At 40.3% G+C, this 24,718-nt stretch overlaps 1 protein-coding gene across 1 annotated transcript in view; it reads left to right on the plus strand.

Annotated features, from left to right (window-relative positions):
* Positions 1–24,356, plus strand: part of cfap74 (cilia and flagella associated protein 74) — an 81,725-nt gene extending 57,369 nt beyond the window's left edge. The window contains exons 25-38 of the mRNA XM_051117509.1: positions 3,990–4,242; positions 6,962–7,090; positions 7,192–7,298; positions 7,391–7,522; positions 9,735–9,844; positions 9,933–9,988; positions 10,872–10,991; positions 12,346–12,498; positions 13,901–14,012; positions 15,563–15,717; positions 16,675–16,813; positions 19,039–19,154; positions 19,276–19,410; positions 24,039–24,356. Of these exons, the coding sequence (XP_050973466.1) occupies positions 3,990–4,242; positions 6,962–7,090; positions 7,192–7,298; positions 7,391–7,522; positions 9,735–9,844; positions 9,933–9,988; positions 10,872–10,991; positions 12,346–12,498; positions 13,901–14,012; positions 15,563–15,717; positions 16,675–16,813; positions 19,039–19,154; positions 19,276–19,410; positions 24,039–24,146 (1,825 nt within the window). The 3' untranslated portion in view covers positions 24,147–24,356. The remainder of the gene's footprint in view (positions 1–3,989; positions 4,243–6,961; positions 7,091–7,191; positions 7,299–7,390; positions 7,523–9,734; positions 9,845–9,932; positions 9,989–10,871; positions 10,992–12,345; positions 12,499–13,900; positions 14,013–15,562; positions 15,718–16,674; positions 16,814–19,038; positions 19,155–19,275; positions 19,411–24,038) is intronic.
* The last annotated feature ends 362 nt before the right edge of the window (positions 24,357–24,718 follow it).

Below are 24,718 nucleotides of genomic sequence, written 5' to 3' on the forward strand. Positions count from 1 at the left end.
GGCGAGGGCACAGTCTGCAACATTCAGCAAATACACTCCTTGCAGGTTCAAGTTTCACTTCCTAAACTGTCCATTTCCTCACACAAGTTCCTGGAGATCGAGACAGATGACAAAAGTGGCCGCTCACCCCCCTTCGTCTGAGCACGGGGTAGTTGCAGTGTACTAGAAAGAGGACGAAACAAGATCTGAGGAAGGTGATCACAAAAAAAGGAAAGTAAGACTGATAAAATAAAAAATGTGACTCTTTCACTTTCAGTTGTCATCCCTCCAGCAACCCCCTTTTGTTCTCAGCTGCACTCCCTCAGTCACAGCTGGAAGTTTCAGGCAGCAAGGACAAATGAGGGATTAGTGCTTCGTAGAAGTATTGGGCACAGTGAGATGAGGTGATCCTTTGGCTCATGGCCACCCTTCCTCTGATCAGTTGGAGGCGTTAAACAGTTAAACTTTTGCAATGAGTGGACGTGGTGAGATGATGTGACTTTGCTTTTTCATTTACCCTCCCTCTAGTATAGCTGGAGGTTATTTACAGTAGGAGTGGTCACGATAAGGTAATGCAACCGCTTTTGCTTTTTTGGTTGTCTTTACTCCATCACACCTGGAGGTTTCATGCAGTAATGACCGCATTGTTCTTTTTGGGTACCCTCCCTCCAGAACTGCTGGAGGTGTTAAGCAGTTGGCCATGAGCAATAGTATTGATGGTGTTTGTATCACTATAAATAGGTACTATTATATACCATTTCTCATCAGTCCCCCTCCAGCATGTCAGCTAAGAGGTGTAAACATGGTTATTTTGTTTGCACATTTCTTGAAGATTTGAGGGGAATGTGTGGGTTGTTAGAATGTAGTGGATTTCACTATATGCTTCCCACATCATCATCATCTGTGGTTCCCTCCTGTGAGGAGGTGATTGTGCGGTTAGGCACTCTTCCTTGGCGAACTCATGGTAGCCATAGCAACCACTGCTGAGATGTCTATGTATGGAGATAGAGCAGGCTTATCACATCAGGAGACCGCTTTCTCTTTTGCCTGTTCCTGTGTTGTGCACTGAGAGCAGTGCTTCAGCATGTTGAGAATAAGAATCCGTGTTGGTATGCTCCCCTTAGGGGTGGTAGGTGATGCTGAAAGCTTTGCACATTTCTATATTCACTGGTAAAATACTTTCTGTTTTCTCCCTTCACCTGCCCCTTCAGCACTATGTTGGAGTGTTACTATTGACATTTAGTCAGCCTTTTCACCTATTGGTCCATGGAGCTGGATGGCTGGGTGCATTATCACGCTGCAACATGAGGCGATGGTCGTGGACGAATGGCCCCAAAATGGGCCTCAGGATCTCGTCACAGTATCTCTGTGCGTTCAAAATGCCATCAACAAAATGCACCTGTGTTTGTTGTCCATAACATACGCCTGCCCATACCATAACCCCACTGCCACCATGGGCCACTCGATCCACAACTTTGACATCAGCAAACCGCTCACCCACACAACGCCATACACACTGTCTGCCATCTGTCCTGTGCAGTGAAAAGTCATCCGTGAAGAGAACACTTCTCCAAAGTGCCAGACACCATTGAATGTAAGCGGTTGCCCACTCAAGTCGGTTACGATGATGAACTGCAGTCAGGTCGAGACCCCAATGAGGATGACGAGCATGCAGATGAGCTTCCCTGAGACCGTTTCTGACAGTTTGTGCAGAAATTCTTTGGTTGTGCAAACCGATTGTTGCAGCAGCTGTCCGGGTGGCTGGTCTCAGATGATCTTGGAGGTGAAGATGCTAAATGTGGAGGTCCTGGGTTGTTGTGGTTACACGTGGTCTGCGGTTGTGAGGTCGCTTGGATGTACTGCCAAATTCTCTGAAACGCCTTTGGAGACGCATTATGGTAGGAAATGAACATTCAATTCATGGGCAAAAGCTCTGGTGGACATTCCTGCAGTCAACATGCCAATTGCACACTCCCTCAAAACTAGCAACATCTGTGGCATTGTGCTGTGTGATAAAAGTGCACATTTTAGAGTGGCCTTTTATTGTGGCCAGCCTAAGGCACACCTGTGCAATAATCACCTGTGAGGTGGATGGATTATCTCGGCAAAGGAGAAGTGCTCACTAACACAGATTTAGACAGATTTGTAAACAATATTTGAAAGAAATAGACCTTTTGTGTGAATAGAAGACTCTTTGATCTTTAAGGGCATCCCTAATGCATGAGAGACTTCAAACTAATCAGCACCTCTTCAATTCTTGAAGTGAACTTTTGCACATTTGGTGATTAGATGAACTGTTTTGGAATGCTGTATTAAACTGAACATGACGCATCTGGACGCTGCACTTCTCATCCTGTGCGCAACCACCTTTAGGCGCATCTCCTTCAGACAATACAGTTCATTACTTGTGATGTAAGCGTCCCTTTTTACACACGAAATCATAGGACTTCTATCTGCCGATGATCATTAGTGTGTTTTATTTTATATTAATGACATCAGAAGGTGTTTGATCTGCCAGGTCACATCTGTCTTCCCTGGCATTATCAGCTGTTGCTAGGCCTGGGACCAGATTCATGAAACATTCTTAAGAAAAAAGTTAAAACTGACATTTTCTTCTTATTTTCTTTCTTAATGTTCTTATTTTTTTTCTTAAGATTGTTCTTAAGACAAAACTTAAGAAGAATTTAAATTCTTAAAAAGAATATTCTTAAAAACCATCATAAATAACTTCTTAAAGTTAGGATAGCCCCAGACATGTTTTAAATCCCAAGTAGTAAGAACGATGTAATGAAGTCATTTGGTTATTTAAATTAAATCAAACCATTATATTTAAGCATTACAACAATACTAGCTACATACACTGACCAAAATTATAAACACAACACCTTTGTTTTTGCCCCCGTTTTTCATGAGCTGAACTCAAAGATCTAAGACTTTTTCTATTCACACAAAAGGGCTATTTCTCTCAAATATTGATTACAAATCTGTCTAAATCTGTGTTAGTGAGCACTTCTCCTTTGGCGAGATAATCTATCCACCTCACAGGTGTGGCATATCAAGATGCTGATTAGACAGCATGATTATTGCACAGGCATGCCTTAGGCTGGCCACAATAAAAGGCCACTCTAAAATGTGCAGTTTTACTGTATTGGGGGGTCGGGGGTCGGGGGGTCCGGGGGTCCGTAAACCAGTCAGTATCTGGTGTGACGTTTGGTGTGATCTCAGTGTATAATACATAGAAGTACTAACTAAGTATTAATACAGATGTGCACAAGTTTTCTGAAGGGACAGCGATGACAGGTCATGATTATGTGTAAAGTGATTTTTTTTGCTGAATTCAAAAACTAGTCAGATAGGGAGCTCGTTTTTAATTTTCGCCAACATAATATGACATAATCTTTGGCAGTATTCAGCGCATATGAATGGAATCATACACAGGACACATGTACTGTAGAAGCGTTCACTCGGAAGAGAGTGCAAAAACAGCACAAAACTCAATGAATCAGATCACTGCAGCTTAAGACAAGCTCTTTGAAAGTGACTATTCAAAAACATGTTGCATTAAAAACGCAAAGATGAGCGCCAGTCAAGCTGGTCATGATGAAGATAGTGTGCACACTTATTATGATTATTAAGGCAATCTGCAGGAAGCACAAAATCCTTAAAATGTGGGTTTATCAGGGTCTTCATTCATGTATTCAGTCAGATGAAGACTGTCATTTTCTTCTGAAGAAAAAATTAAGATGTTCTTAAGAACATATTTGAGAACAAGAATTGCACTTGAGAACATGGAATTTATCATAAGAAATTTCTTGACTTATTTCTCAAAAAGATTTTCGGCCCCTGGTCCTGTCAAGTTTGGTTATAATATTCAGCAAAATGTCTCTTGTAAACATGAAGATGTAATCGATTCCCAGTGCTTATGTTTATGACTATATGCTGCATTATTATGTCTGATTACTTGATTTTGCTTGTATTTATTTGAAATATGCTTTCTGTTCTTGGCTCAGAGACTTCTTGTTATCTTGTCATGCGACCGCCATCCAGCCTTCTTTGAAACTCTCTGATTGTTTGGTTGAGTTTGGAGGGACAGCGGTGGGGGACCGGACCACTGCAGTACTGTATGTGGAGAACCAGCAGCCACAACCTCCACCTCATATCAGCGCAGGGCTTAAGGCTGCAGCCCGGCTCTTCACCTTCTCTGTTCCGGAAAACTCTGACATCACCATCTCACCTACTTCAGGACAGGTACTTCCTGGACAGGTATTGCTAACAACTGCTGCAGTTTACAATTTGCTTTACTATCCTATTAGGCGAGATCGGAGATGGTTGTCACATTTTGCTACAGTGAATATTCTCATAGAAGGTGTATTTTTGTCAAATTATGTATAGACATATACCTTAAAGGGGTCATCGGATGCAAAGTTCACTTTCACATGTTGTTTGAACATTAATGTGTGTGGCAGTGTATGTACAAATCTACCCTATAATGATAAAAATCCATGCAGCGGTTTTTAATTCATCTATAAAAATAATATACCATTTTTCAAATTGAGCCATTGTGACATCATACCAACAGAGGCCGCTCCCACGATAGTTGATTGACATGAGCCTCTTACCAAAGATCAGTTGTAACAGTCCGACCTCTTTGTTTCGATGCCGGAGCAGGGATGTAAGTAAGACAAGAATATCTCCGATTGAGCGATTGAAGTGTTGTGTTGCTGGATGTAATAATGAACATAGTGGTCGTCATTTACTCCCGACATCTGAGCCACTGAAGATGCAGTGGATTACGTTTGTTTGTGAAGGGAATGCACCTCCCGATCTACATATATCGTATGTGTTCGCACGAATCATTCGTGATCCAGTTTCACTTACAGCAGGAGTATAAGGGTTTTTTTTATGAATCTCTGCAATCACCTTTCCTAATAACATGCTAGTTAGCAAGTTTCACGGCTAAATGCACTAAATGCGGCTAAAGTAAGTAATTTCTCACTCCACAGAGAGAAGAGAGGGGCGGGGCGAGCAGAGCTCATTTGCATTTAAAAGAACAATCCCTCAGAATGAGATGATTTTTGCAGAGCTCATTTTGACATAGTAAAAAGGGTGTTGTTTTACACTACTATTGAGAATTTTTAACCAAAGTAGACTTTTATAGACTTTTCATTAAGACTTGGCATCCGATGACCGCTTTAATATTTGGACACAAAAAGTTACTGAATATTGCTTCACTTGGAAAATATACAGTTCACTGAACACTTAAATAGGTAAGTACACTACTGATCAAAAGGTTGAAATAATTAAGATATTTTATGTCTCTAATTTATTTAGAGACATTTATTTGACTAAAAATACAGTAAACAATGATATTGTGGCATTACTTTTTTCTATAATTTAAAATGTGATTTTTTTTCCTATGCTAGCAAAGCTGAATTTTCAGCAGCCATTATTTATGTGTCACATGATCCTCAGAAACCATCATAATATGCTGATTTGGTGCTCAGGAAACATTTATTATTATCAATGTTGAAAAGAGTTTTTTGTGTCTAATATTTTTGTGGAAACCATAATACACTACCATTCAAAAGTTTGGAATAAGTAAGAAATTAATACTTCAACATGCCATAGGATTCATTCAATTGATCAAAAGCCCTCACAGCTCCAGCTCCATTAGTACGGACATGGATGAGGCTGCATCTGAATGCCTTTCACCCTGTTCACTCTGCTCTTAGGGGTTCTAGCTAGAGTTCACCAGGAACAAGTACTGTACTGGCCCGACTCTGGTTATGGGCCTACTGTATTGCCTTCTTCAATGGCTCTTTATTGGAGATTCTGACCTGGGGGGACTCTCTGCTCTGGGCTCGATTCTTCACCCTTTGCTCAAAATGTAGAAGCTGTGGGGTCAGCCCCTGATGGGTACCAACTCCTAGATTCCAGTTCCTTAAATGAGGTTTTTGAGATCATCCTAAATCCTAGAGTTCCTTCCACGAGGGAACTTTATGCCCTAAAGTGGTGTCTCGCTGCATTATGGTGCCCACAGCAGCACAACGACCCAGTCCACTGCCTGGATGGTTCAGTGCTGGAGTTCTTGGAGGAGCGTCTTTACGCTTAAAGTTTCTGACTCTCAAGGTGGCTTAATTACTATAGTTTTAACTTAACATAAAAGAGTAGCAGACTTGCAAGCCCTCTCCCTTGCCTCATCCTGCTTGGTTTTTGCCCCTGGACTGGCTAAAATTATATTGTAACTGAGGCCTGGTTCCTAAGGTGCCTTTCTCGACTGCTGATTCAGTCTTTACTGGCCATGGGTTTAAAAATCACAATCTTACTGTTCAGTCTTTTCTCATTTGCACAGTGAGCTTCCTTCCTGGGTAACAGAGCCCAATCTACTGAAATGGAGTGTGCATCTCTTGGGACCACAGGCGTAATTTGTATGTAGGATGGGTTGCTCATGTCCCCACCTTCTATATTTGTCTAGCACTTTTCATCTTATTGCGCTTGAAAGGCCAAATGCAATTAAATTTAGAGAGATGGTTCCAATGAAAATTTGCTGTTAATTTACTTACCCTCAGGCTATCTAATATGTAGGTGACTTTTTTCTTTAGCTGAACAGTAAATAAGATTTTGTTTTTCTTAGCAGTTTATACAAAGCACGTCTATGGCTGCCGGGTGTTTGAGCGTCAAAAAAAAAAAAAATCAGACAGGACCAAATCAATACTTGAAGTGTTAAGAAATGAAATAATCAGACTGTATAAAAAAAAGAATGTTATTTGCAACATTATTACCTGTCTGTGTGTGTATATATATATATATATATATATATATATAGCGCTAGATGTCTGAAACCAACAGCATTTGTCTGGAGACTTATGGATTTTTGGCAGCATGAATGGAATGGTTCTCCTTTACATGTTTGCCCTGAATTTTTTGTATGAAAATAGACCCAGCTCTGTTTATTTCAGCGTCCATTTGTGTGCCTTCACAGAAGTGTCTGGTCCAGGTTACTTTCAGCCCAACACTGTCTGACGACGTCATCAGAGCAGAAACTCTTCGCTGGAGAGAGGAGTGTCATACTGACACCAGCAACTGCCAATATACAGAAGCTGATACCAAAGTAAGGAGCATCAGAATGTCCAGTGCAATCATGTCACTTCTTACACAACATACAGCATTAACAAGTGTTTTAATTTCCCTGCTATCTTTGTTCATTTACAGAGTAAAATGGAGGCTGCATTGCTTTTGGTAAAAGATCACGGCAGCAAAGTAATGCCTGCAAATGGCAGCCCCATCCCTTCCCCAAACCCAGCAGATATTCAAGCAGGGTATGCAAGTCAAACAGTCTGTGTTTATGATATTGGCACACTTTTCAGGGGACAGTTGAAAATATGGTTATATTTATATTGTTTCTTCACAGCTCTTTTGAATATTTGGCTGTAAAGGCTTCACTTTTGCGCTCTTTTACTGAACGCCACGTTCACTATGTTATATCCTGCTTCACCTCTTCATCAGACATAGTGCTGGAGACATCAGAGGAGCCCAGATACAGGTGACATGAGAATAAGATTTAAAGATGGACTGATACATAAAACAAAGCATGTTTTTCCTTCAAAACCTCTTCAAATGTTCATGAAGAAGTTTAAGGTTCACCAAGTGTGTTTTATGATGTAGTGCTATAAAAAGTGTATCGTTAGATTTTCAGCCAAAACCTATGAATTCATAAAAGTGACCTTTTGTAAACTCAGTGAGATAAAACCTTAATGCATTCATTAAAGAAGGTTATGTAACATATATTTATATAAATAATTGCCCCTGTGATGTCATGTGGAGCACCATAGGATATGAAAGGGTGCCTTCATTACACAACATCAACTTTGTTGTCTTCAGAAAGCTGCTTATGTATATGCTGAGTGAAATAATGTGTTTATAATGGCTGGCTATGGACACAACCTGTGTGTTGTTTGTCTGGGTGTGGAGCATGTGCTTTCAGGACTCTAGGGTGCTGGATTTGCTTATAGTAACCGGTTCTAGGTCAGGAAGCTTCACTCCCGCTTGATTGTTTTCTCGAGTCAAGCATCTAGTTCTAATGAATGGGATAGTTGAGGTGAACAATTTATCTAGGTCTGCCTCCTCCTCCTGCCATAACCCCTGTGGAGCCTATGATTTGCGCTAATGCCAGATTTAGGCTGTTTGGGTCCACAATGGGAAATCATTTGTGGTCATGGACATGAGCAATTCATGTTGGGTCATAAATGCCCTGTTCTGGTGAGCCTTCCTTTTCTCCCAAATCTGCACACAGAGGTGTCAGATTCATAGAAGAATCCCTTTTCAGCCCACATGGCTTTTTTATAATTAAAGGATGCTCCGGGTTGAAGAGAATTTAGCTGTAATTTAGTTGTAGATGGTTTGGTGTGTGATTCTTTTGTGAAGGCTCTTAAAAGTGTAGAATGGATTTATTCCTGTCTGCTGACTTCACTATCGAAGCTTTGATACTGTTCATATGATCAGTGTTGTCAATCAGCCAGTTAGTTTTGTCATGACATAATGTTCTTGTGACTGTAGAGTCAGTCACATAGCTCTTGCGGCCCAGGGACAGGTTGCACCAGCTAGACATAAAAAAGCTGGGTGTAAGCCCTACGCTGGGCTTTTTTAACGTCCAACTTTACAATAAATATTTACACCTGTTGCACCAGCTAAAACTACAATCAGGCGCAACTACGCCCGGTGTAGAAGATGCGCGTCCATGCAAACACATTCTCCCGCAGTGATAACTGAGACGACATCCACACTGCAATTGCTGCAACTACTAATATAGAACTGAATTGCTCAGGACATCAGAACATGTAAAGCCAACGCAAAATAATTTCAATGAGTAATTACATTTTCTAACAAGTCCGCGTTTTCACATGACAGTTTTCCTTAGACTAACACTAAGAATAAAGGCGACAGGTTAAGTAAAATAAAATAATTGTAATACAGTGCTTCTCTCTATTTTTTCAAGCTGACAATCGAGTTTATGTACAATGATCCTTAGGTAAATGTAACTTTACGTGACAATTGTGCATTTTAGCCTACGTTAAGTATTTCCAAGCATTTATATTGTCCAAGCAAGATGTCAAATAGAAATATTAAGGGAATAATTTAAGACAGTTATATACCATTATCAGGATATGGTAAAGTAGATTCGTCTCTCGTTGTCTCTGAGAGAATATGTGCCGTTAATGCAGTGTTAGCCATTGTTTGTTTGTTTTTTTACTTTCACTACTTACTTTCATAACTCTTGTGCAAAGTTTGTGTTGCTTGACTCCTCCCCCATAATATCAGTTGTTTATAGGCCACATTATCCTGCCCAAAAACACCATAAACATTACAGTTGGCATCTGCAATAATTAAGTAAAAATGAATCATGTCCGAGCAAATCGTGACTTTTCACTTTACACCTACCTTGTCTAGGCGTAAAATTTAGTCTCAGACGTAGCACTACATGTAATCTACAGAGATTACATGTCCAGTTTACTTCTGTTCATGAGAATCTTTACATGATATGAGTAATTATCATTACAAATATATTTCACAAAAATATTGTTCGCTTATTTAGGAGTAAAACTTTTTAAAAGGAAAAAAAATACTGAGTGAGCCTTTAAAATTAGATCATTGAAATTAAGTTTTAAATAATGACAGTTTCTGTGAAACAGACAAAAAATGCAATGTTGCAGCATTGTTACAGCCCAGTTCTCACTGAACTCAAACGTGTTGTGCAGCCCACATGAGACGCTCTATCTGGAGTTACGCTGCCCAGCCATCAGACCAGCTTTACTGCTCATCTCTGACAGTGGACACAACACCATCCACTTTAATCAGGTGGCAGTAGGTAATACAAATTTGACTATCTGCTCAACTGTAGTTGCTGTTTCCGCTTTTATTTTTCCAGTTCACTTGCAATTGTTTTATCCTTGTAGGTCAGAAAGTGTTGAAAAAGGTGATAATCCAGAACATTTCTTCAGAGACTGTAAAGGTATCTTTTGCAATCCTTTACTCTATTTTTTACTATCCTGTACTCTACATGACCTTATCACCGTTTCATGACATTATGCATTCTAACAGAAGCATGCACATATACTAGCTTGTAATGTTCATCTTCTTACGCTGCAGCTTGTGGCTGCCATCTGCAGACATTGAGCTTGCATTTAAATAGTTTGGGTCAATGTTTGTTGTAATCAAGTCTTGCAGAAACTCTATACCTCCCCTAGCTCCACCAGTCTAGATCTGCTACAGGTAAATATGAAAATATATCAAAGTCACCATGATATGACCATTCCTTTATAGAATGTTGCTATGTTTATTATAATTTATCCATGCACATCATTATATATTTGTTGATTTGTGCCCTTGTAGTTTTTCAATCAAAGACATTAATATGCCCCACGTTTTTTCTTATTCAATAAGCTATTTCACTCTGACATACTGTATGTCAAATAAGAAAGGAAATATGTCACAGTTTTCATTTCATGCTAAATTTAAGTAATTATCTGGTAGGTATTATTGTGTAATGATATATGGTATGTATGTTCTAAGTTCCAAGTTAAACTTTATCAACAACATTTGTGGCATGATGTTGATTATAAAAGAAAATAGTTTGAACACATCCTCAGTTTTAAAAACAAAGGCAATAAATGGTTTAGGCAATAGGCAATAAAAAAAGGCAATAAGCCTTAAAAGTGTGGAAAACAATTTTCACACAATACAGTACGCAGTCCCATTTAAAAAATGATAATTCAAGCAAATGTACAGCTCAAATAACACGTTTTTACAAGCATCACATTTCTGCTGTTAACCTGTAGACTTCACTGTTTAAAAAAACAAGCCTTTGACCAATATCAGCCTTAACCTGATTTTAGCTGACGTCATCACTGCTGGATATGACTGGGCCGTTTTCTGTGCTGAATGCCATGCGTTCCATCGGTCCTGAAGATACACACACGCTCCTGATCGCATTTACACCCTCTCTACCCAAGAAGGTAAGCACTGCTGCCCCGCTTCACTGTTAGATAGCTACTGCCACTCACGCACAGATGATAGCAAAAAAAGTGTTTCATATTATTCTCAGTATCTAAATTTAAGGCCCTGCTGCACCAGCTGATTGTAAAATAGACACTTAATGTAGATGCTTGATTAATTATTTATTTATTAAATAGAATATTAATAGCTACAGAGAAAATAGGTTTAACTATAACAATTAAACGTGCTGTATTTACAGGAAAAGTTTACCCAAAAATGAAATTTGCAGAACACTCATCTAAGACCTAGATGAGAGTTTTTCATCACTGGAACAGATTTGGAGAATTTTATCATTACATCACTTGCCTTACATCCCCTGATTAAACTATAATTCACATGGCTCCAGTCCGTCGGTTAATGTCTTATGAAGCAAAAAAGCTGCATGTTGGTAATTAATAAAAAAAGCATTAAGACATTTTGGGCCAGTTTGCACCAGTGCAAACCCCTTTTCTGGAATTACAGTACTTTTTACTGTCAGAATTGACTAAAGATGTGAAGTGAAAAAGCAATGAAAAGGTTTGCACACAGTCATTCTTGCGGCTAATCTTATAGACCTGTATTTAAAACACACAGCTTTTTGATTCAGAATACTTAAATTGATGGATTGGGGTCGTGGGGAATCACTTTAAATTATGATGTTTTGATCAGTTGTTTGGGCTCTCATTCTGATGGCACCCATTTACTGCAGAGTATCTGTTGGTGAACAAGTGATGTAATGCTAAACTTATTCAAATTTGTTTTAATGAAGAAACAAACTGATCTACATGGCCTGAGGATAAATTTTTATTTTTAGGAGAACTATTTCTTTACACAATTGGCTGAATCTCACAAAATCTACAAGAAGAATTGCTTTAATGCCTATTTTACCCCAAATTTTGACTTCACAGTTGAGGGTATGTTTATATGACAACAGTGTACTAAAAACTGAAAAATTTATTCCTTGCTTTTTTGGAATTTTGCACATAGAAAACCTGTTTTCAAAAGTTTGCATTTTCAGGTCCCCAAAACACTGCTGTTGTGTAAATTAAGGACCAAAACTCATAAAAGGTTTTTCAGATTTAGTTGAAAACAATGTGTAAACGCCCCCTAAATATCTTTTGTTCCCCCTCAAAATATATATCTTTTTACCCATTATTCTCATTATTGTAATACAAACTGTCTTTATTTGGGTTTAAATATGACCCAGGCATTTTCTCTACAGGTTTTGTGAGATTCAGAGAAACACCAGAAAACACTCCAAGATCTGTATTTCCCCAAAACTGTCTTTGAGCTGATGCTAGTATTCATATTATAAAATCATTTTTGTTTTGTCAGTATTATGAAACTCTGGAGGTGAGCTGCAGACAGATGTCTCTGGAGCTCACATTGTGTGGTGAAGCTGTAAATCCCATCATCACCTGCTCAAATGAAGGACACATCAACTTTGACTATGTTCCTGTGAACGAGAGCGCCTCACAAGTGTTCAGGGTAATGACTCTACAGTACATTGCCATATCTTTGTGCACTGATGTCACATTCAAAACACTGACTGAGAAAATAGCAGATGCCTTTACTTTTGACAGACAATGCATTATGTAAAAACAGTTATCAAATTATACTCCTCAGAAAATATTTGCAAAAATGGCACAGTGACATCTTGTATCTTACACTGTACATTGTAAGGACATTGTACCTGTAAAAGATTCATAGTAGTACCCTAAGGTGCTACTCTAAGGTATAAATATGCAACTTTTAGGGGTAGATAAGATGTCCTTTTTATTCAAAACTGCCCGCTGTTGTACCACTGAAGGTACAATTTTTCACATTTTTCTAACAGTGCAAAATGAGCCACAATGGGATGAATAGTGTCAAATTCATGCTGCAGTTCAACACTAGAGGTCACTGTCACCAAAGTATAATTCTGTTGACTGTGATTCTGTGCAGTTTTACAAGTTATTTCATGTTTATCGTAATGGTTCCTCATTGTATTGCCCCTGAAGTATGTATTACAGGTACAGTAGCAGGCCTGTAAAATATCTAGTCACTATTGAGCCAACTCTAGGACTGTATGTACTGTAAGTCATCAAGCATCTGCTAAATGAATAAGTAAGCTAACCTGTCTAAAGTCTTGTGTCTTTATTGTATCAGCTGGAGCCGGTTGCATAAAAGGTTAAGACTAGTCTTAAAAGTTAGTAAGCTAGGTAATATAATATATATATATACCGGTAATATATATTTTACAGCACGAACGAGACATGAAGCAGGCGGATCCATCTGCAAGATTTTATTGAACTGAGACATAGACATGGTCATACACGGGCATGGGTCGAACACTGGCAAACAGATTTACAAACAGGGAAAGACACAAGAGTAATCCAGGGACAGGCGAGGGTCATAATCCAAAGGGCGAGGAAAACGGGTAATCCAGACTGACAGACAGTAGTCCAATGAGGAGCGAACAGAGTCTGAAACGGCAAGACAACGGTTATCCAAGATAGGTGATGAATCCAGGGCAGACTGAAGACAGAAAACGCCAGAGTAGTGTAAACGACAGGCGTAACCGTTGCAAACGTTATGCGTTTTAAAATGAAAACACACTAGTGTAAACAGCCTCTGTCTTAACACAGAGTTTATGCAACTGGCCCCGGTCTTGCTCCAGGATTGACTGTGTTTACACTTGTGCGTTTTCACACTAGAATTACATTGTCACCATGTGACACTGAAGATTGGAGTGACAGCCACACAACTGAAATGCAGAAATAAATGCAGCCTTGGTGAACATTTAAAAAATGTACTGAACTTTGGAGCAGTAGTGTATAGATATGTAAGATATGGATTGCTTATATAAATTTGGTAATGAACTGATGGATTCTCTCTCGGCTCTGTTTAGTTGCAGAACATGTCCTCGCTGGATGTGCAGTTCAGTGTGCTGTTAGAAAGCCACTGTCTTACAGAACGGAACGACCAGATACTGGCTGTCATGGACTCCACAGTACATGTGGGTAAGTTACAGGCACACACGCTGTGGTCTGCTCTCTTGTGGAATACAAGCATGTGACTGGAGATTTTGAACATGAGAATGTGCCTTTTAGAGAAAGTCTCACCCAAAATTCTGTATTATTTTTAATGAACCTTTATAACTTTGTGCAGCACAAAAATTAAATCTTTAGCAAAACAAAAGCAGTAGTGGTGTTTGCTATCATTGACATCATATGTATTTGGAGCAACATAATCCTGCTAAAAAGAGTAATAAAAACCATCACAGAATTTTGCAGTGGTTTTACTGGTTATAATGGGAATTGTTCTGGTTTTAATAGAGACTGTAATGGTTCCTATTGGTCTCTACTGGTAATTGGTCACCTTCTATTGGTGGCTTGTTAAAACCACTAAATCCTAATGGAATATGTCCCAAAACACACTACAGGAAACTATTTTTTAATGGTTAAAATGTGATCATTTGTAATGTTTGTAATGGTATTTGTATTGGTGAAACGATTAGAATTTCTGTGATGGTTTCTATTATTTTTTTCAGCAAGGAAGGCTCATGAATAAATGATTACACTTTCTGAGAACTTCTAACAACAATTATCCTCCCTCATGTCATTCTGAACCCGTAAGACCTTCGTTCATCTTCGGAACACAAATCAAGATATTTTTTTTATTAAAAGTGACCTATTATGCCCCTTTTTACAAGATGTAAAATAAGTCTCTGATGTCTCCAGAGTGTATATGTGAAGTTTTAGCTCAAAATATCCCACAGATATTTTTTTATAGCTTGTTAAAATTGCCACCTTTAGGGTATGAGCCAAAACTTTTGTGTTTGTCCTTTACATGCAAATGAGCTGGTGCTCCCCTTTTCAGAAGAGGCAGAAAAAACGAAATAGGACAGTCTCAGATACTGAAAATGTCAGAAACTCTCAGTGGTGTTCAGCCTTATATGTTCGAACTGGAATTGATTTACTGGAATTGATTTAAAAGTCAGTCATCTGATTGTACTATGCATAATAAATACGGGTTTACCAATTACACAGACGGGGAGCACGGCACAATAAAAAAATAATGTCATAGCTGGTCTCATGGTGCCATTGCATGCTATCACAAAGTTTTTATAAATCCCACTTGTGACAAATTCAAGTGGTCGACTTCACATTACAAAGTTCAAGGCCCAGAAATGTAATAAGGACATCAATAAAATAGCCATCTAAATAGAACATCTATCTCTCAGATCATCATCTGTATTTTGGTTCACATACTAAGGCTGGCCAAAAAATTCTTTGTTGGAATCTTCAGAGATGTTTACGAAGGTTGATTTATGTACAATGTGCGTCGTCTTCTGCTTGTAAACAAGGCGCAGCACATTCAGGTTCTACTTCAGAATGCCAGCTCCTCCATCAACAGCACCATACACATTTGAGTAATTAATGACAGAATTTTCATTTTTGAGTGAACTTTCCCTGTAACATAATCAGAACATGCTCATTTACTGGCACATGACAATTCTGCCTAAAGTACAAAATCACCAGTTAATATTATCATACATCCATTCTTTCAGGTACTCAGAACTACAGTGGGATGAGTGTGTTCCGTGTTTCACCATCAGGTGGAGCTATTACTTCGGCTGGTGCTGTTGACATTACCGTGACCTTCCATCCTGATCATGAGAGTCTCCATTACAGAGATGTTCTCAGAGTGCTACTCATGAACAAAGTTAGACGTGTTCATCTATATATATATACTGTATATACAAATAAGAAATACATCACAGCAAAAACTTTTTACTGTGTTACTAAATAACAGCATTTAATACAAAAATATGCACATTTGGCTAGTGGCAGGTATTCATTTCCCTACTTGTTAACAATATAATCATGAATCTGGATACATTTAAAAACGGTGTTTTCATTTCAAAAAGCAATCTCTTGGTGCTCATGTGTTAAACGTAAGAAAGCTCATTGAGCTTTATTTATATACTGCTTTTAACAATACAGAATTGTGACAAAGCGGCTGTACAGTATTACATAGGAAATAGTGCATCAATAATGCAAAAGGGCAACAGTAAACACTCAGTTTCCAGTTAAAGGCAGTCATCATCCAGCTCAGTTCAGTTCAAATAGTATACGGTATCATAATAAGGTTCTTAAGCTATTTTTTGGCACAGTCATTTTATTAGCAAAATATCTCACCACTTACTGGTGCATCTGCTCAGTCAGCATTCCATGTGTGATCTAAAACCACAGGAATGAGCGAATTCCGAGTCAATTTTTGCAAGAATGTGGTATGAAGCTTATACAAACTAGCACTTTAGTTACACTGTAGAAGTGGTTAGCACATAACCGGTATAAACTGATCTATCAGTGCAACATGATTTAAATGACCTAACATGCTTCACTGTTTTCAAATATGTCAGTTTTCACACAATTCCACAATATAATGCAAAAACTGTATTTTCAAATTTCTTCAATTAAAGAGAGTGTCCCCTAAAAGCTTAGTTTTCGCAGTGGCCAAAACGTAGAGAAAAATCCTTTTTCAAATGTATCCAGCTTAGTGTAGACGTAGCCTTAAAGTCTGTTTAGTTGTGTAGTGTGCGTCATACAGAGCAGTTCTGATGTTTTGACAGTGCTTTCCGAGCATAAATTCGTTTTTTTGTTGTAAATGTGCTGATAGCAAACGGTGTGTACGCTGGAGCTCCGAGGTTCTTCATGTCAACACAATATGTTTGTCTGTGGTGGGGATCCAGTAGATGTCTGTTCTGAATCACTCATTCCATCTCATATTTACACATCAGGACTCATAAAACATGAAGGTAGTCGTTCTGTTTGTTTGTTTTTATTTATTGACATAGTCATACTATGGTTCTGTTTTCCTCTGCAACCCATCAATCTACATTTAATATGCTTAAAGCTGCAGTCTGTAACTTTTTTATTCATAATTTACAAAAATTATATGATAAGTGAGTACATCATGAATCCATTTTTTAAACGGTGTTTTTGGCTTATCCTGAATCACTACATATATAATAAGTTTTTATATTGGGACTATTTTAGATTGGTTCTGGTAGAAACCGCTGCGGAGTAGCCCAGTATCTGCGTGACCCGTCATAGACATAAACAGAGAGAAGTAACTCCAGCTACAATGTTCTGCAGCAAGTTGCATGCAGTTCTGTTTATTAACCGCTACAGTGCCACAAGTTACAGACAGCTTTAACTTGCAGCTTTAACTTACAAAACCATGTGTACTTTCATGACAACATGCTTGGTGTCATGTTGTCAGACTTTTGAATAATGGTACAAAGTCTGGTTCACATTGTAACTTATTTTATCCCAGAAGAAGTCTGACAGATATGTGGAGCGACCAACCACAGTTAGTTTTTGTGTACTGTCTGGGTCAAGTTTATCTGAAATGCTTGATCACCAGTGTTGGGAAGGTTACTTTGGAAATGTAATAGGTTACAGATTGCAAGTTACTCTATTTAAAATGTAATAAGTAGTGTAACAATTACTTTATTAATGTAACATTACTTTTGATTACTTTTTGATTACTTTTCAAAAATTTCTAATATTTTCAACTGTTAATCATTTTGAAACATTTAAACCAGGCAGAGTTAACCTTACAGTAGCACTCAACACTGATTACTGTCAGACTTTCAAAATCCTTCATCACTTGACATTATCACCACATGAATAATAAATACTAGTACTTACATTACTAGCTTGTTAGTTATCTTATAATCCATTAAAGTGTACAGAACAAAATGTCAGCAGCTGCGTTTGTATGAAATAGAGCGAGTCCACGATACCAGGATGACAGAATTAAGAAATTGTACACATAATATTGAACTGAGATTAATCAAACGCAAAAGCTTCCACCAAGAAAAACTATCAAGCGTATAGCGCCGACTTAAGTTGCCTGGATGAGTGTGTGTTATTAGCTTTTACCAGTTGTTATCGGGGAATAACACACCCTGGAATGTCACGACTGACCAACCAGAATCAAGCATTCCACAGAGCCATGTAATAATTAATTTAAAACACAGACACCACAAATTCAGACTTAATATCTTATTTACTTTGAGATCGTTCTGAGGTTAAATACAGATTTAAAATCATAACAAGAAATAGTTTAATAGCTATGATACTGGTTTTGAAATCAAATGTTTGCATAGTTATGACAGAAAACACTGGCATCTAACAATGCCTTGGAAAAAACAATTAATCATAAAAAATAAATTAAATGCATAAACCCAAATAGGAAATAAAACAGTTAGTCAAATAAGCATGTGTCCTATTCTGTGTCCTGAACTCCTGAAACATTGGTGTCTCATTTTAGAACCGTCAATGCAACTTAAGAAAAAAGTCAATAAAATCTGTATGTGTGTGAAAAAATTCAGATGTAACCCCCTTTGTAATCATTAACATGTTTCAAAAGTAACTAATTTAATTACACATTTTTTCTCAGTAACTGTAACTTAATACAATTACATTTATTTTGTAATTAAATTACGTAATTCCGTTACATGTAACTAGTTACTCCCCAACACTGCTGATAACACAATAATAAAGATTGGCAGAGTGATTATAAACCTGTGCATGTTGTTCGCATGTCAGGCTGAGACTAATTTCTGCACCAGTGGGCACTCTTTTTAAAGAGATTCCTTGAACACTCCTGCCTTCTGGCATTATTTAACCATTCAGGTAGTCCTGCCCAAACTCACAGCATTGGTTTAACTAGAACAGGGGTGGCGAACTCCAGTCCTGGAGAGCAGCAGCCCTGCAGAGTTCAGCACCAACCCTAATTAAAACTCACCTGCCTGTAGCTTTCCAGTAACCCTTCTGACCTGGATTAGATTGTTCAGGTGTGTTTGATTAGGTTTGAAACAAAACTCTGCAGGGCTGTGGCTCTCCAGGACTGACATTCACCACCCCTAAACTAGAATTTGAAACAGAGCAATGTATTAAATGCATTTTTTTAACTGCTTGTTATCCCTGATTTCTGTCTTTGTCACTGTGTCACAAACTTGCACATATGTAGAGAGAAAGAGTTTGCTGCTGACGCTCAGGAGTGAATATCAAGAGGGCAGAGCAATCGTAGCCACACGCAGACTTCACGTTGGATGTGTCTACAGCACAAAACCAACCACAAAAAAAGTAAACAAACAGTTCAACACAGTATTATTTGAAGACGTTTCAACTGAAGTTGAACTGGTTCATGCTGAGATGATTATCTCAGATCAGGGATTTGATCATCTCTTCTACTCTCTGTTCTCAGACGGTTGAGTTTATCTGGGAGAATATCTCACCTGTTGAGCAGCAGGGCTTCAAAGTGGCACCAATGCAAGGAAGTGTGGATGCAGGACACAGATGTCCCATCACCATCACCTGGATGCCACCTAGTGGTCTCGCTGTGAGTACTGGAATCTTAGATGGTTCCACAGAATACCACATAGCTTTCTAAACAGGCCCACACAGAATTTACAACCACAGAACTCTGCAGCAAGGAAATGTTTGCATGTTTGTTTGTTTTTTGTCTTTTAATTATGCTTTTAGCTGCTTAATTAGAGTGCAGTATCTCAGCTCCATTTCTGAAATATTCACTCTCCAGATTCCGTAGAAAAGTCTGCACATTCTGTTGGGCCTGTACAGTCAAACAACACAGTAGTGTCAGTCCCTTTCATAGGTTCACTCAACGCTGTATCGGTACTTGATGCTATGGGGACACCTGGGGCCAGCTGCACCAGCTAGACGTAAGAGAGCTGGGTGTAAGCCCTACGCTGGGCTTTGTAACGTCCATCTTTACAATAAATATTTACACCTGTTGCACCAGCTAAAAGCGTAGACGATCGCGTGCACACCAACACATTCTCTTGCAGTGACAGCTGAGACGACATCCACACTGCAATGGCTGCAACTACTAATATAAAACTGAATTGCTCAAGACATCATAACAAGTGAAGCCACTGACGTAATTTCATTAAGTAAATATTTCCGTGTTTTTGTATCTGAGGTCTCCCTGCACATTCCCCATGACATATTTCTTTAGACTAACACTAAAAATAAAGGTGACAGCTTAAGTAAAATATAATGAATGTAATACAATGCTACCCTCTAGAGTTATTTATTTCTAGCTGACTACCGAGTTTATGTACAATGAATGTCTTTCCTGAGGTAAATGTGAATTTGTGTGACAATTGTGCATTTTAGCCTACTGATGTCTTTCTGTGGCTAAAAAAAAAAAAAAAAAAAAAAAAAAAAAAAAACACATTTATAAATTGTATTTTGTGATAGAATTGACATAATTTGAAAGCTGATACTTCATTTCTGATAAAACTTACTGCGATTGTCACGCTCAGACGAAGCACACGAACAACGTAAATAAACGAAAGGTATTTAATAAATCCAACAGGGAACACAGGAGACACAGGAACACAGGGTAGTAACATTAACGTCCAACAAAGCAAGAGGGGAAACACACGCTATATATACACACACACACAGACTGATTACAGACACAGGTGTTGACAATGAGGGAGAAACCAAAATACACAGAACTGCAGGGGAGATGATGGGAGAAACCAACTAGAAAGTCCAGGGGTGTGACATTACCTCCCCCTCCCGGAAGGCGCGTCCTCGCGCCGACAAACAGGGACAACAAGATGTACAAAGTCTTAGGAGGGGGCTTCGGTGGAGGACGGACTCCCGGAAGGAGGGCAAAAGATGGAGTCCAGGGTGATGACGGGATATTCCATGGAGGTGATGATGGAGGGAGGAGCCAAGGAGGAGACAGGAGGGGGCTGGAGCAGGAGGAGCCAGGTGAGACCCAGACCGCAGCCATGATGGAGCCCCACGGTGGAGCCGATGGAGGGAGGAGCCATGGTGGAGGAAAGGCTAACGACTCCATGGGGCCGACCGACGGAGGCGGAGCAGGTGGTGGTAGAGCCCGAGGCGGAGACGGAGAGCCGATGATCCTGGACGACCCCGAGGATCCGGAGGGCCCAGGCAGAGCCCAAGGCTCTGGCGACCGAGGCGGAGGCGGAGATCCGGAGGTCCGCGGCGGAGCCGGAGCGACAGAGGGCCGAGGCTGTGCCCGCGGGAGGGAGGAGGTCCACAGAGCCGGAGGAACAGAGCAACGAGGTGCAGCCAGAGGAGTGGAGTCCAGAGGTGAAGGTGGGGCAACGACTGACCAGGGCGGAGCCAGAGGGACGATGGAGCCCGGTGGAGCTGGTGGACCGACGAGGGAGCTGAGAGACGGGGTGGAGCCGCAGGGTCGGAGGGCCGAGGTGGAGTCAAGGACTCAGAGGCGAAGATGAGGGATCCTCCAGCCATGACACCGATGGAGACTGGCAGACCTGCGGCGAACCCACCGCACAGATGGTGGGCTGAGGGTGAGCAGATGGGCTGCCAGGAGACAGCAGTGGCGGGACTGAGGCCGCAGAAACAATAGACAGAGGGAGGGTGGGTGGGAAATCCAGGCAGTCAGGTAATTTAGATGGTGGAAGGAGAGCGGGCATGTCTTCATATAAATCTTCAAAGACATTAGTCAAATTTTGTTCCAGAAAAATTTGTCCCAGATCCAGGCGTTGCTCACCCTCAGCGGTGGTGCAGTGGGCGGTGCTGTCCTCAGCACCCTCACGCCCATCAGGAACGTCCACCGTCGCAGGCTCTGTGGCCGGCTCTTGCACCTGGTCAGACGCAAATTCCTCCAGCTCCGTGGTGATCGCTCGCTCTGTCGCTCCGATGGGCGATGGCTCCTGGGTCGCGCTGGTAGCGTGGGATCCGTCTGCGGTGGGCTCGGGCTCGTGCTCCGCGTTTCGGAATGGTGGTTGGCTGGGTTCTGGGTCCGGAGTGGCACTAGCGAGACTCTCCAAGGAGCAGGCGGGGAACGAGGGTTTGTTTCTCGCCAGTGTCCACTCCACAAATGCGGCGAAATCCGCTCGAGGGCCGTCCTCGGACGACGGCGCTCTGCATGACGCGTTGAGGCTGGCGTTATAAAACGCACAGAGCGCATCGTCCGGGTAGCTGGTGGTGTGAGCTACTACCTGGAACATGATGGTATATCCCTCGAGCGGTAAATCCCCCTGCTTCAGCCGAAGGAGGATGAATTCAGGACTGAGTAGGGAAGCCATGGGGGAAACACAACGGAAATAAAAGACTGTGGAAAAAATGACGAAAAATAAAACGGAGGGGAAAGCACGAAAAAACTGTTTCGGTTGGACGTTCTGTCACGCTCAGACGAAGCACACGAACAACGACGTAAATAAACGAAAGGTATTTAATAAATCCAACAGGGTAGTAACATTAACGTCCAACAAAGCAAGAGGGGAAACACACGCTATATATACACACACAGACTGATTACAGACACAGGTGTTGACAATGAGGGAGAAACCAAAATACACAGAACTGCAGGGGAGATGATGGGAGAAACCAACTAGAAAGTCCAGGGGTGTGACAATTATTGGATGGCAGAAACGCTGCAAATGATGAGAGGAATTAAAGACGTTAAGTATTTTCAATCATTTATACTGTCCCAGCAAGATGTCGAATAGAAATATTAAGGGGATAAATAAGACAGTTATATACCGTTATCAGCATAGATTCATCTCTTGTTATCTCGGACAGAATTTGTGCTGTCAGTGTTAGCCATCATTTTTTTACTTTTACTTTCATAACTCTTGCACAAAGTTTGTGTGTTGCCTGCTTGTGTTGCTTGACCCCTCCCCCATAATATCAGTCGTTCATAGGCCACATTATCCTGCCCGAAAAGACCATAAGCGATTTTCTGAAGCCCACCATACGAGGTGGAGCACTGGGGTTCTAATGTGGAGTTCAAAGCTATGAAGAGTGAATAGAAGGAATTTTCCCTCTCTGTCTCTCTCTGTTAACCATGTTCCGCTGGTCTGTTACGCTCATGATGAGCTATGTCAAAGACCGGTGTGGTTTCTTTCTATCTGAATGACATACTACCACCGTGTCAGATTAATAGGAGTTTGGTAGTTTAACTGATGCCTTATACTGAGTCTCACCATTCAGCTTGGACTGTCCTAATGTGGCCAAACTAGAAAAGAGTCTATGTTAGACAAGCATTTCTTGACTAGTGGTAACACTTGCCAACGCAGGCTATTGCCTTTCTTTAAAGACCTCTTCAATGAGTTCCTGGAAAAACAGCCTAGTTTTAGCAAGCTAGACTAACCTGGCTAGTCTGACTTTACCACTGTGGTGAAGGACAACTTGGGCACAGATCACAAGTCTTACCTGGATGCCACGCCATGGCAGTTCTGCACGGCCAACAAAGACATCCTGACAGACATCCTGAAGAACAAAAGACACAGGAGCTGGTTTGGTGGTCTAGGAGCGTCACTGGCTCTGGCATTCAGAGGCAGTAAGAATCCAGATCAGTTCCATGGCAGGTATGGTTTATGGGTGACTCAGTTAATGTTGTCGATGAGAAGACCTGCATGGCAAACAGCAGTCTTGCATGTTCCATGCTGGGCCAGCGCTTGCGTAGGCACAGTGACCTGAGGTCAAAATCACTTGGCCTTCAGCTCAGATTGCCTGTTCCTCACCTGTTAGCCAGTATAAGGAACAAGTCACCCCAGAGAGAGTCCCCCTCAGAAATCTGTCCTGTCATTTCTGACAACGAAAGACTTTGTTCGCCCCATATAACAGTACAATTCTGGTTCACTCCAAGCAGCAAGGCCTTCAGACTGCATTAGTCGTGCCTTGTGCATGTTTCATGCTGGGACCCCTTCACATGCAAAGGCAAGAAACAATACTTCAAGTTGTGGTTGTGTCTAGTGTATACTATAACATCTTATAGTATCTGATTTGTCTTAGATGAGCCCATATGGCCATCTGATAGATTGGGGCCTTATGTTATGGTTTTCAGCCACAGGGTGCATGTAAAATAAATCTTATTCATAGAACTGGAAATGCATTCTGGTTTACAATAATCCTGGTGTAGTTTGCAAGTTTCACCTCACCTTATCCACACTCAGTGTCAGTCAGAAGTGTGTGTTTTGTTTTGTCTTCCAGCCAAACTCTGTGGTGCAAGCGCGTGCTCTGCTGACCGTCAGAGGAGATGAGACTGATGTTTACCGTGTTACTCTGATGGCCCATACAGACAAAAAAACAGCAACATAGAATTTCATTCAAAATGTGTGCCATGATTTATTATTATATAAATCACTGTTACTAAATCTTAAATCTAGTTGCAGAAGACATAAATTTGATCATTATTGACTTTATATAAATTTGTGGTCTTTTCATGCTCTGTATAAGAGGCACATATAATTTCTGAATTTCTTTCACTGTAATGTGTAATTAATACACTGTGCAACAATAAATAATGATGTACCAAACATTCACATGGATTAACTGCTTTTTTGTCAAATGAGAAAAAGAGGCACTTTATAAAAACAGCATAGATAAGTGAGATTGTGAGATAGCACAACAGCATATACTACGTAAGTGCAGATAAATCAGAAGCGTATCTGCAAAAATAAAACTTTTGTTGTTTTTAATTATTGTACACAGAGCTCCTACTGCACGACCTTTGATTGTTTGCTGAGGGTTACAGCTCAACTCAGCAGGACAATGGTCTTACACTGGACTGGAGTTGAACAGCTCTGTCCTAGTGTGCTTAGTTTCTGAGTCAGACTCCCTTTAGTATAAATACAGACCAGAGGTTCATTAAACGTTAACATTGTCCGTCA

This window comes from Labeo rohita, chromosome 8 (assembly GCF_022985175.1).
Source record: "Labeo rohita strain BAU-BD-2019 chromosome 8, IGBB_LRoh.1.0, whole genome shotgun sequence".
NCBI lineage: Eukaryota > Metazoa > Chordata > Actinopteri > Cypriniformes > Cyprinidae > Labeo > Labeo rohita.